Raw genomic sequence first — 13853 nt, 5'->3', positions numbered from 1 at the left:
ATGCCTCCAATTTTATTATGTTGGCCCACTGTGTCAGAGGCAAAGTTTGGTGGTATGGTACTAGAGGCTGTACCTTCTAGCCAATATTTTATTATGTTTTATTGCCATTTGACAGATGGCAGCAGAGGGGCAGTCTGACAAAATGGTGGAAGTGTGTATGAAACAAAGGTGTATCATTGAATCCTACATGTGGAAAAAAAAAATGCACCCACTGGCATTCATTGACACTTTTGAACATTTATGGAGACCAAAGAATAGATGTGAGCACAGTGAGGCAGTAGGTGGTCTGTTTCAGCAGTGGCAAGAGTGATGTGAGAGACAAGCCATGTTCTGAATAGCCATGCACAGCTGTCGCACCAGGAAATGAAGAGCATCTCAATCAGCTCATCCACATGAATCGGGTAATGGTGGTGACTATGTTGAAAAGTAGGGTTTTGTACCTGAGAACTTGCTGTACCAAATACGGTTGTTGTTCTCTCTGCATGTGTTGTAGTTTCCATGGATATAAATAGGAGGCATTACTTTCAGAGGAACCTACATTTTAGCTGGTCGTGTTCTCATGTGATTCTCTTGTTAGGAATTTTATTTTTATTCTTAATTAAATAAGGTTTAATATCTTTTCCTATCTTCAGCAAAATTTAACTATTAAATGTTATCTTAATTACTGCATTGGACAATCTCACAGTCCAACGCGATTTTGTCATGGTTTGCAGGCACCATAGAAATCTTTGGTGGAACCAGCCTTGAGAATCTGCTTGATGTGAATGGTTTTGTTCATGGGTTTAGCAGATCAGGACATTTGGAATTTACATATATAAGAGTTTTATTCTCTTCCTACTACTGAAAATGCCCAAAGTTCTGTTCAGTTCAGCAGTATAGAACTGTTGCCAATATCATTAACAATATTCTGTCAGAATATTGTGAGGAAAACAATTTTTACTGTCTTAGTAATTTTTAATTAATCATTATCAAGTGAAGAATTAAGAAAAGGCAAAAACTGGTAAGGGATATTATAAAAGAAATAAGGAATTAGGAATTCCTAATTTCATTAGGAATAAGGAATTTCTCAAACTAAAGAAATAACTGCCTGAATACCAGAACTGTTAAATCCCACCTGGATGGAAAGGAAAAAAAAAAAAAAAAAAAAAAAAGGAACAGAATTTCAAAGAGACAAAAAATGAAAAATGAAAAGTTGAACAAATTGCAAATTTAGGTGAAATCCTGAAAACCAGTGTAAAATGTTCAAGAAAATCAGAATGAAGCATACTTTTTGCATAATAAATATACTAAGGTACTTATTTCTGACAATATAAAATGAAATCCTGACTGAATAACATCAGTCTCATATGTCCACATGTAGGGTATCTACACCATACATTACCATACTCTGGAAAGTATTTAATTAATTAATTATTAATTTTCACTTTTATTCTTACATATTTTCATACTTTTTAGCCTACCATCAAAGTATGTGACACAAGTGGGAAAAATAGATGAACTTGCCCAGAATACTGAGGAAACTGCATATAGTGTTTTAATTCCATTCTACTTGCTTCACTAGATAAAGAGCAAAATTTTTAGGTCTCTTCCAACCCAAACCATTCTGTGATTCTGTGACAATTCTGTTTGTATTAATTGCGAGGACCATCATTTCAATCGAATGTGAACAGGATTGTCCAATGCTTTTTTTTCCCCAACTTCTACCTCCCACACACTTCTTAGGCAGAAGAACAAAAGTGGAGGTGACTTAAGGCTATCCATTTATTCCTGCTGGGGAGGAATTCTTCTGTAGCCATACAAAAGGATTCATGACAGTTTTATGCCTGCAGAAGGAGCAGAACAAGTCAAAGAATTTGGACTGGAGTAGAGAACTGCATCCACTGTATTAAAAAAAAAAAAAAAAAAAAAAGGAAATTAAATTAGGAAAACATTATTTGGCATTACCTGATAGTAACTGGCATTATCCTCAGGAAAGCCTTGGCAAAAACATAAAACTTCAAAACCTAGCTCAGATTGTCACAGCTTTTTCTACAATGGTCAGCTCAGCAATATGTATCTCTACTACAACAGAAAGGATCTTGATGCTATGAGGAGATCCAGAGTTTACTGCAGTAATATTATCAGATCACATCCATAATTCTTCCAAACTTTGATTTTTGAAGATTTCAATAATTTTAATAAATAGCAGTGTTGCTTCTTACACCATTAATATAATGAAAAAGAGAGTAGTCAGAGTAGGTAAAAGTTTTTTCATCCTGTATTCCCCTGTCACATTTTTTGGAGTGCATCTTATATATATTCACAATCAATGCAGCAAAACCATTAAAATACATATTTTTTTATTCACAAAACACTGATATTGCTGACTGAAAAACCTTCATACATTGCTACCTCCACTGCTACAAGTGTAACGTCCAGAATTTAGACAGAGATAAAAGTGATCTTAAGAAGCAAGAAATTCTCATCACCAGGCTCATAAGCATCATTAATGGTTTATTATCAAGTACAATATGTATCTGGAACCCATTGTTGCTCATCTGCTGTTTTACTTGTGTCTTTTTTATATGGGTCTATTAATTAATGGTAATTTTAATACTTTCATGTAACTAACAAGAAACACAAAATAGTGTGTTAAATTTAATTCCTAAATATTATCCATACCTTGTTTAATCCCCCAAATGACTAAAAAGTAAGTGCTGGTGAGGGAGATGAATATGACCAGTAAGATGACCAACAGAGGCATACGGCTGGTATTCCACCTAAGGATTTTTCAGATGTTGCAAGGATCTTAATCCTTCAATTCTGCTAAGGTCAGTGGAAGCTGCAGGTATCTTTTATGAAGGAACAGAAATATTACAATTGACAGGTTATAGCCAAATTTGTCAGTCTACAAGAAAAATGAAACAGAGCTTAGAAGAGCACAGTCTGCACAAACTATTTGTTTTTAAGAATGAAGAAGCTGACAATACAGTTGGGAAAGAGAACCAATAATAGTAGAAATAAAAGTTTGCACAAACACTTGGAAGAGAATGATTTTTAAAAGTGTGATTTATTGCTTTTATCTTTGCTTAATTACAGCAAAATAAGTAGGACAGAGACAGAAATTGATACTTTAAGGTCAAAGAAGAGAATTTAATTATTCTTTCTCTGTCAAAGCATAGAGGCGAAAAGTAAGATGCACCTGATTTCAGGCAGCATTTGGCAATGAAACCCCATTGTATCCTTTGTTTGTGGTCATTAAGGATCACTTTCCTGTTTTGAATAGAAAATGGTAACTTTGGGCCAATTGTTTTCTTAGCATACTTTGTTTGAAAAATACGTACTAGTCTATTTTCTGGAAGGATAACAATTTGAAAATGAAATACCATCACATTTAGAAGTTGAGCAAGTTTAATGGGGGTCTTATTTTATATAAAGTGGTAGTGTGGAACATAATTATACAGCCAGAAATGAACAATTAACTGTAAAATATGTATATTTTTGTAAGTCTAATATTTTATTGTCATCTCTTTCTATGACAGAAAATAGGCTGCAGAAATGCATCTGTAATAGAGAAAGGAAATCTTTCTCAATATTGACTTAAGGATACAATTATGTCATTGAAAGTCATTTTACTTTGTCTTTTATTTAATTCACTTTTCAGAACTTCTTTCAAATCATTAGTAACCTCTTAGATGAAGAAAATAAAGAGAAATGGGAAGATGCACAACAGGTAAGATGTGCCTTTTGTAACTTGTCAATTTAAAAAATTGAAGGCAGATTATATTATACCTATTGTATTTCTTAACCAGAAGCAGTACTTTACTTTAGTAAGTCAAGATGAAGAGTAATATATAAGTTTAAAAACTGATGTTAAACATGCACATTGTTGTAAGTAGAAGGAAATCCCAAATAAGTCAATATTTTGGAAATAAGTGGTGCTTTTCCAAAAGTTCCCATTGTCTACTTCCTCAGACTAAAATCATCTTAAGAATGTAAGCTTCTATTGATGAAGAGATTTTCATTGCATTCTATGGGATTATTCATTATGTTTCGTCTTTTCTTGATGTAATGAAGTGTATATGAAAGCCAAAAAATGCTTGTAAAGGCTAGCTACAGTCATGTCTGCATTATACAAAACACATCAAAACTCATCTAAAGAATACTTACGACACCACCAAAGTACTTACAGAAATTTAGCAGTAGACCATTTCTAAACTTGTATTTAAGAGATCAGATGTGAACCCTAGGAGAGACCAATTTTGGACTATGATAGATATTATAATAGTGTTTTATAAAATAGTAAAGTTTAGCATTAAGCTAGCTAAACATTATCTTTATAATTAAAAAAGAATTTAAAATTCACTTTAAAAGTCATTTTTTTACTTGGATTATGGTTTACATGTTTATACTAAGAACATGGGAGAACTGTTTATGTCTATGAACAGGACTGTAGAACTATCAAACTTATTCTGACACAAGTAGTAGCAGTGAGAATGAAGATAAACAGGGATCTATATACAAACAATGGAGGGATTCAGAGTAGATGGAGGTAGTAATCTTTATAATGACTAAGAAAGAGAAGATCAAGATGTTTTGCTACTGATACAAACTTTGCTTTGGACAGAAAATAGGGTAGACTTAGGTTAGATATAAAGAAAAACTCTTTTACAATGAGAGTGGTGAGGCACTGTGATAGGTTGCCTAGTGATGTAGTAGATTCCTCATCCCTGGAGACTTTCAAGGCGAGGCTGTATCATGCCCTGGGCAACTTGATTTAGCTGTGATGTCTCTGTTCATTGCAGTGAGGTTGGACTAGATGGCCTTCAGAGGTCTCTTCCAACTCTAAGGATTCTATGATTGGATAAGATGCTGAGGCTGATACATTGTAATTTAGTCAGGAATCAAATTTTTCATCTGTTTTTCTTGTGCCTCTATGTAAGATCCAGATATAAAAATAGACAAGGTATCTCATTTTACTTAGTGATGGTGGATGGAAGCATCAAAATCACGTGCATGTAGGCAGTTTCCATAAACAGATACCACCAAGATTATGCAGCTGATACTAATCTACTGTTTTAGCCTCAGTAATGAACAGAGTGACATTCCTTATGTTACTAAACCTGTGTTCTTTTGCCTCCAGGCTTTGCCCATGCCATGTGTATTGTCTGTCCCACTGAGATCAAAGAATGACAGGAGAAAATGGTGGGAATGGTGACAAATTATTTCTGCCCTCTCATAGCTCCATTACTCTGCCCAGTAATCCATTGACTCATAGACCTGAATACAGCAGAGGCAGGCAGAAAGGAACCCAAAAAAGCAGACTTTAGCTGAACACTGGAGTAGTAGTGAAGCCATAGCTGCCTGGTGACAAAGCTGGGGAATTCATTAAATCATATGCTTGAGCTATAGTACCTAGAGAAATCAGATCACTTATTACTCTTCTGGAGGAATTAAACAAGCAATATCAAAAGAGCTATTGAAGCAAGTAGGTCTTCATAATGAGTTGGAAGAGTGGGCTGCATTCCTAAATAAACCTAAATACTTCCACTACACTGAGGTGCTGGAGCAGGTCCAAAAAAGGACAACAAGGCTTGTGAAGGGCCTGGAGAATATGCCCTATGAGGAGCAACTGAAGGAACTGGGGCTGTTTAGTCCAGGGAAGAGGAGGCTGAGGGGAGACCTCACTGCTCTCTCCAAATACATGAAAGGTGATTGCAGCAAGAGTGGGGTTGGTCTCTTCTCACTGGTGACAGGTGACAGGACAAGGGGAAATGGCCTCAAGTTGTGACAGGGGAGGTTTAGGTTGGATATCAGGAAAGACTGGAATAGGCTCCCCAGGGAGGTGGTTGAGTCACCATCCCTGAATGTGTTTAAAATCCGTTTGGATGTGGTGCTCAGGGACATGATTTAGTGGTGGGTTGTTAGAGTTAGGGTAGTATGGTTAGGTTGTGGTTGGACTTGATGATCTTTAAGGTCTTTTCCAACCTGAGCTACTCTATGATTCTAAAAGTTATGGTAAAATAGAACTGGATTTTAAAAAAGAAGCAATATCGTTTAAAATTTTATGGTCTGTTCAAATACTTGTTTAGTCAAAATCATGGTAGCAAATATACAAGTTGTAATGTATTAGCAGTGCAATCTATATCAAGCATCACTGAGTCATTAAAAATTGTTGCTTGGTTTGTTTTATTTTGATTTAATTTGGATTTGTTTGTTTTTTTCTTTTTTGTAATGCAACATTGCAAACAAAGTGGCAGTCTTTTTTTTTTTTTTTTTTTTTTTTGCATTATTTCCTTGAACTCCGCAGTTTCTGTTAGCCTGGATCCTAGAAAAAAAATCTTACTAATCTTATTCAGTCAGTAAATTGCTGACTTGCTACAAAGTATACAGCTGCAATGCCTCAACACATCATTTTTCCAGATTATATGCCAGCAGTTGATACCATTAATTACAGGTTACATAGCATGCAGATAAGTAGTACTCACTTTAATACTTGGCTTTTGTTAAGTGCTGCACACAGGAAGCCACTTCAAGTCCACAATAATAATAATAATATTTCAAAACTCACGAGATATTCTGCATATTCTTCATCACCATCTGTTAGCATCCTATTGATTAGGCAGTACTTCAGATATATCAAAACAAAGAGTACCTCTATTACACTGACTGTTCAACAGTTTGTGCTGAAGTTATAACTATTAAATGCCTTGTGAAAGAACTAGGAATAATATATCTTTTCAATAAAATTCAGTCTTCAAACATAATCTAGGAGTGTGTGTGCTATGAATGAGATGGATGCAAAAAAAGAAATGATGAGTTAGTTAGGCTAACTCACTGTCTCATCATTTGGAATCTCACTGACTCTTCATTTGGAAAATGGAAGAAGACTCCTTTGCCTGAAACAGCATGTGCAATGTTAGAATCATAAATGCCGCAATACATTTTTCACAGAAACAATATTGCTGCCCTACCTTTTGTAAAAAGATCCATGTAGGAAACAATGCGCATTGAATAACTCAGTATCCTGAACCACACAGCTACAGATCTAGACAGATAAAGCAAGATGAAGATGGAGTACACCGTACTCAAACTTATAGTCAGCGTAGGCATTTTTTTTTTAATCTGTCCTCCCGGTAGTAGAAAGAATGAGTTGAATGTTGCTCATAAACTGAAATTTGGACACCTCACTGATAGAAAGAAAAAAGCAATGTGAACATAACATCCATTCTTTTTCTGTTGTGAAAAACTGTATTACTAAATTATCCTGTTCATGACAAAGAGTATAACCACCAAAAATAAATTTTATGCATATGATATCAGCACTATTTTTTAAGTTTATTAGTAATTATTTTGATATTTTGATACTGTTTTGATTATGTGTTACTGTTGAATATAGGCATTCTATAATTATTTTGTTATTGTAGTAGCTTATAGCTCTGAAAATAAATTATATTTTCTTGAAACATGCTTGTCCTTACCATTTTGAAAGTCATAGTGATAAGCTACTTTAACAATGCAAATGCAACTTATTTTAGAGCCATGAAGATGTTTAGGACACTAGATTATATAGCACGGGGGCTGAAAGAGCTGCCATTTTGCTTGGAGAAAAATGCTCAGTGGGAATCCTATCAGTTTAATAGATTCATGGTGAAGGGAGTAAAAAAGCCTGAGACAGACTCTTCTCAGTGATAGACAACAGTCACAGGCCAAAGAGCAACCAAAACAAATTAAAATATAACAAATTTCATTTAAATATAAGAAAGACCCTTTCATTGTATGAATAACTGCAATTGAATGTTGCACAGATGGGCTCTGAGTTCTCTACCCTTGGAGATATATAAAGTGCAACTCAACAGTGTCCTGGAAGCCTGCTGGAGCTGATACTTCTCCGAGTACACAGTTGAACTAGATGATCTCTAGAGGCCCTTTCCAACCTCAGCTAATCTATGATTCAGCTTTCCACATCAGCAAAACAATTGTATTACCAGTAATAAATTATATTACTTAAATAAATAATGGCTAAAGTATCAAAGGGTTATCATGGTGCAGAGGCCAGGGTAAGATTCATCTGTTCATTTTGCTGTTTTTGAAGCTATTGAAGATATCTTCCAGGGGAAGGGAAAAAAAAACATACATTACAATTATTCTAGGACATGAAATATCTTAACCAATTTTGAGAGTGATGTTCAATATAGCAATGTTTGTTTGTTTGTTGTATGAGTGCAATGACTTACAGCAAACATTGCACAGATTGTGTAGCCTTATGGGAAGTAGTGTTTGTTCACTTGAGGATCTAATGGCAAAAGTAATTGCTCTACAATCACACAAAATGTTAGGTATTAAAAAATGGCAAGAGAATTAGACTGTTACATCTAACATTCCACTGGATTGCATTAAGATTATATTTGAATTTGCTGCTGTAGAGATTTTGGTATTATAGTTACAGAGTATCTGACCTTCCTTTGTTAGATCTATCCAGGCTCGGTGGAGTTAATGCAGGTGATTGAAGATTTTATACACATTGTTGGAATGGGAATGATGGACTTTCAGAATTCATACCTAATGACTGGAAATGTAGGTAAGAAATAGGAATTTCTTCTATGATATTTATGACCTATTGAAAATCAGAAATGCCAAGTATGTACTTCAGAGTTGCTGTTTCTATTACAATACAGATTGGGCTCCTTCTCCTCCTTGAGATTATCTCTGATGCTTGGTTATATGCTCTCTGATTTAATACTGTTGGTAGACTGTACACATCACTTATCTTTATAATTCTTTCTCAAAATCTGAAAGAAATTTTTAGGTGAAATAAAATTCAACGAATTATCATAAAAAAGCTATGAGCCATAGCTATATGCTGTAGCCTTCCCAGAATAAACAGTCACTCAAACGGTACTTAGAAATTCCTGCTAATTAAGACAATAATGAAATACTTAATGGCTTGAGACATATTAATTTTGTTGATATTATCTTTTAATATTATACTCTCCCATGTTCTAGTGTGAAAATAATCAACATAGAGAAGCAATAATAAAAGATAAAAACAAAGTGTATTATTTCTCAAAATAAGTAAGCCTTTAGTTTCTTATGCCAGTTTTTCTTTGTGTGGTGGTTTTAGAATTTTGTTTTCAGCACTGTAGAGTTGCCAGGCAACATAATTAAATAATAGCAAACACCAAATATGAAGATTCTTAGCAAATGAATTACACTCAGTAGTGGCCATAAATGCTCCTTAAATATCTCAGCATTCTGTTAAGAAAATCAACCAAAATGAGATCGAATAGATTTTTTTCTGAATATTTCCTGTGTGCTCAGTATCTTCATCATTGAACGAACATTCTACATCTGCAATTTTCTAATGCCAGGAAAATGTAAGGTGGTCAGGTAGTCATACCATAGAATCACAGAATTGTAGAGTCATAATATAGAATGTCCTAAGTTGGAAGGAACCTTAAAGATCGTCTGGATCCAAACCCTCTTCTTTGGATCACCCACTAGATCAGGTTGCCCAGGGTCCCATCCAACCTGACCTTGAACAACTCCATTGATGCGGTATTCACAACTTCTCTGGGCAACTTTTTCCAGTGCCTCACCACTCTCTCAGTGGAAAATTTCCTCCTAATATCTAATCTAAATCTTTTGTTTTTCAGTTTAAAGCCTTCCCCCTTTGTCCTATCACTATCTGTATAAAAAGATGATTTCCCGCCTGTTTATAAGTTCCCTTTAAGTACTGGGAGGCCACAATGAGGTCTCCCCAGAGACTCCTCCAAGCTATGCAAGCCCAGCTCCCCCAGCTTGTCTTCACAAGAGAAGTGCTCCAGGCCTCTGATCATCTTCATGGCCCTCGTCAGGATCTACTCCAACAGCAGTATGTCTTTCTTGTGATGGAAGTCCCAAGTCTGGACACAGTACTCCAGCTGGGACCTCACAAGGGCAAAGCAGAGAGGGACAATCACCTCCCTCTCCCCTGCTGGTCAAGGATACTGTTGGCCTTCTGGGCTACAAGCGCACACTGCTGGGTTATGTTAAGTTTTTCATCTACTAGAACCCCCAAGTCATTCTCCACAGGGCTACACTCATGGAGTTCTTCTCCCAGTCTTTACACATATCTAGATTGCTCCAACCCAAGTGCAACAGCTTGCACTTGGCCTCGTTGTACCTCATTAGGTTCACATGGGTCCAGGTCCATCTGGATGGCATTCCTTCCTTCTGTCATATCAACTGCACCACTCAGCTTGGTGTCATGTACAAACTTGCTGAGGGTGCACTCGATCTCATTATCTACGTTGCTGATTAAGATGTTAAAGCATACTGGTCCCAAGACAGACCCCTGGGCGTCACTTGTCACTGGCCTCCACCTGGATATAAAGCCAGTGTCCACAACCCTCTGGCTGCAATCCTCCAACCAGTTCATTATCCACTGAATAGTCCACCCTTCAAACCCCTATCTCTTCAAGGTAGAGGTTGTGGTGTTGGGTTATGTCAAAGCCCTTGCACAATTCCAGATAGATGACATCAGTTGCTCTTCCCTTGTCCACTGAAGCCATTACCTCATCATAGAAGGACACCAGATTGGTGAGGCACGATCTGCCCCTGGTGAAGCCATGCTGGCTGTCTCAGTTCACCTCCTCAACTCACATGTGCCTTAATATATGTTCCCAGAGAATCAGTTCTATGATTTTCCCCGGCGCGAAGGTGAGGCTCACTGGTGTCCAGTTACACGGGTCTTCTTTCCTCCTTTCTTAAAAATGGGAGTGATGTTTCCCTTTTTCAGTCTCTGGGGACTTCACCTGACAGACTCAACTTTTCAAATATGATGGAGAGCAGTTTGGCAGCCACATCAGTCAGCTCTTTCAGGACCTTGGCATGAATGTGAACTAGCTCCGTAGACTTATACATATTCAGTTTCATGAGGCTTTCTATTTTTTCATTTGTAATGACTGTCTGATAGAAGAACTTCTGATGTCAATATTTTCTTCCAGATTTTCAGTTATGATCTCCATGCATTAATATGTCAGTCAGTTCTTCAGCAAATCAGAAGAAATATTCAGAAAATCAAGTCGTTAAGAAATTGATTTGAAATGAAGGAGGGAAACATTTGGAATGCCCTTTTCAAAAATGTAGCTTTCTGTACAATAGTAAATATTTATGATTTTTGTCCAGTTTATATTTGGATTGACAGAACTGTAAACACCAATACAGCCTTATTTTGGAGACATGTCAAAGAAATCACAAAAAACAAAAAAACAAAAAAAATCTAAAATGCTTAAAACTTTTCAGTAGGTAATGTGGGAAGCTTTTGCTTTTACCAAGTGGTTTATTATTGCTATTGTTCACTGTTGGCACTGCAGTGTCACTTAAAGATTTTTCTAGTTGTCAGTCCCTCATTATGCTAGACTCTGCACATATTTATAAAGAAGAGACAGTAACTGTCTTAAAACATTTGTTCCATAGCATTTTTATGACAAATAGAAAGATGAGTCTATTTAAAGAGCACTGTCTATGCTACTTGGTATGACTTACTTCATTCTGATCTGTTTGTCCTTAAAAAAATATGGAAAAATACACACTGAAAATGTTTACTAAGATGCATTCAAATAATCTCTATCTCTATATATCCATAGTTTCACATGTAGAACAGCAACAACTTTCCAGTTGAATTAGAAAACATGCTGTGCACTGACAAGTCTATATAACTACTTAATCTTCACAGTTTTTCTTTTGATTATTTTTGCTCTTCTCAAATCTCAGATATTTTTAGGCATTCAGGAATACATTTGCTGTTAACATCTTCCTTTGATGGAAGAAAAGTAAAATGGATTTATAGGCTTATTCTGACTGCCTAGCACTTACATCTTAAAGTGTGTCTATCCAGTCCTCCACTTCACTCCTTGCTCAGTCCATTGAGAAAGGACAGGATAATTGCTGTGCAACTCATTGATCAAAATGCCTAAGCTCAGGTGAAATAGTGAGATGGGAACTGAAAGTTGTTATCAGTAAGGGATGTATCTAGAATGATTGAGCTTTTCTGTAGTTATCCTCAGGAGGTCTGTGTGATTCTGTCTGACTGACTGTAGCAAGAACTTAGGGAATGTTTATGTTGATCTCAGCTGAGACAAGTGACCTATACAGTTGCTGTTGTTGTGTCTTAGCCTTAATTCTGTGTTTAAAAATATGTGAATTCTTGTTTTCAATTTGTAATAACAATCTTGTCATTTAAATAAGCAAATATATTCCACAAAGTCCTATTTGAATGTATATTTATCTTTAATCGGAACTATCCAACAGTTATGTTGGTTATTTACCATATTTACCAAAATATTCCTTCAGCATCTTCAGATAATTTAAATGTCTTTTACCAGATTTTCATTATAGTATTACCTTACAGTTCAGATATATATGAAGATAAGGTTCCAGTTCTAAGGATTAACTGTTGCTTCTTGACAGGAAAACAAAAACAACCATCCAGTTCTGTAGCAATTTTCACAAGATTGTAGTTTTGTTTTCGTTTTACTGATACCATTTTACGTGTTTGTTTCTAATTGAATGGCATTGTAATGGTCCATGTGTAATTTGAGCGTCTAATTGTGTTTGACAGATACGCTAATCTCCTGACACCATCCAGATGGAGTGTTTTTCTTTCTTCCAAGACACATAAACTTGTGGCTTAAAAATTTACTACACAACAGCCATATTGCAATGACAAAATAACAATGACCAGTTCATTTTACATTCTCAGTCTGCATCTCTAGAGAAGTGATGAGTAACTGTGAGGTCTGCTCCGAAAATAATGTCTCCTATTTTATTACTTTGGCTCACAATGTTGGAAGCGGATGTTGGTGACATGGCAGTAGAGAATTAACCTTGTTACCCATGTTCTGTTAAATTTTGTTGCTGTGGCAGCAGAGGGACAGTCTGACAAAATGGTGTTTGACAGGAAAATGTGTATGAAGCAAAGGTGTGTCATTGAATTCCTCCATGTGTAAAAAAAATTGCACCTATTGACATTCATCAACGCTCGCTGAATGTTTATGGAAACCAAAAAGTGGATGTGAGCACAGTGAGGTGGGGGATTGTGAAACACTATGAAACAATGGGTCACTTCCACTGATACACCTTTTTATACGAGTGGCATGCAGGCTCTTTTTCATCATTGGTGAAAATGCATAGCTAATCGTGGTGACCGTGTTGAAAAATAAAGTTTTGTATCTGAGCATTTGCTCTTTGTATCTATTGTAGTTTCCATGGAAATAAATAGGAGACATTGCTTTTGAAGCAACCTCCATATATGTCAGTCAACACTGATTCACATTACTGTGCATCAGCAAGTAGCTAAGAGGGCTGTAAGGACAGCTACCATATTCCTATTAAACTTTTCAATGTGATGGTTCTTAGGTTCAATTTTTGGTTGCTTCCTAAGTAAACCTCGGGGACTGATTTCAAATCCAGATGATACAATATCTCCACTTTGGGGTTGATTCAGGCAGCACAGCCAAATAGAATGCATTTCAATAAAGTAAGGCCTGTTTCTTGTTAGCTCTTTTCTCAGGGATAGAGAAAATGCTAAGAAAAGCCTACCAAATTTAAAAGCAACTTACATTGATTGTGTATAGACAGTACAGATGGTGTTTATGTGTGTTCTCTCAGTTCTATCTTATGTTCCCTTAAGAAATGATTAAGTGAAATAAAATCTTTTGACAGGAGAGGGGAGCACCTTCCTCCTTCTGCTTCTTCTCTTCATCCTCTTTCTTTTCCTCCAGAGGACCATCTGAGCAGGCACAGCAAAAAAATTGTAAAGAGCTTTTGCTACCACTCAGGTTTTCTGAATTAGCTGGAAGCACAGTCACCTGCAAAGATGCAATATTCAG

The 13853-nt window shown here is 36.1% G+C and overlaps 1 protein-coding gene across 9 annotated transcripts in view; it reads left to right on the top strand.

Annotated features, from left to right (window-relative positions):
• The window catches only part of ADGRB3 (adhesion G protein-coupled receptor B3), a 451226-nt gene that overhangs the window by 225425 nt on the left and 211948 nt on the right, over positions 1-13853 (top strand). For all 9 annotated transcript variants that reach the window (XM_015284810.4, XM_040697811.2, XM_015284809.4 and 6 more), the window contains 2 exons: positions 3644-3712; positions 8452-8560. In XM_015284810.4, coding sequence (XP_015140296.1) covers positions 3644-3712; positions 8452-8560 — 178 coding nt within the window. The remainder of the gene's footprint in view (positions 1-3643; positions 3713-8451; positions 8561-13853) is intronic.

This window comes from Gallus gallus, chromosome 3, assembly GCF_016699485.2.
Source record: "Gallus gallus isolate bGalGal1 chromosome 3, bGalGal1.mat.broiler.GRCg7b, whole genome shotgun sequence".
Classification (NCBI taxonomy): domain Eukaryota; kingdom Metazoa; phylum Chordata; class Aves; order Galliformes; family Phasianidae; genus Gallus; species Gallus gallus.
This window is presented reverse-complemented; position numbering and strand designations above follow the sequence as displayed.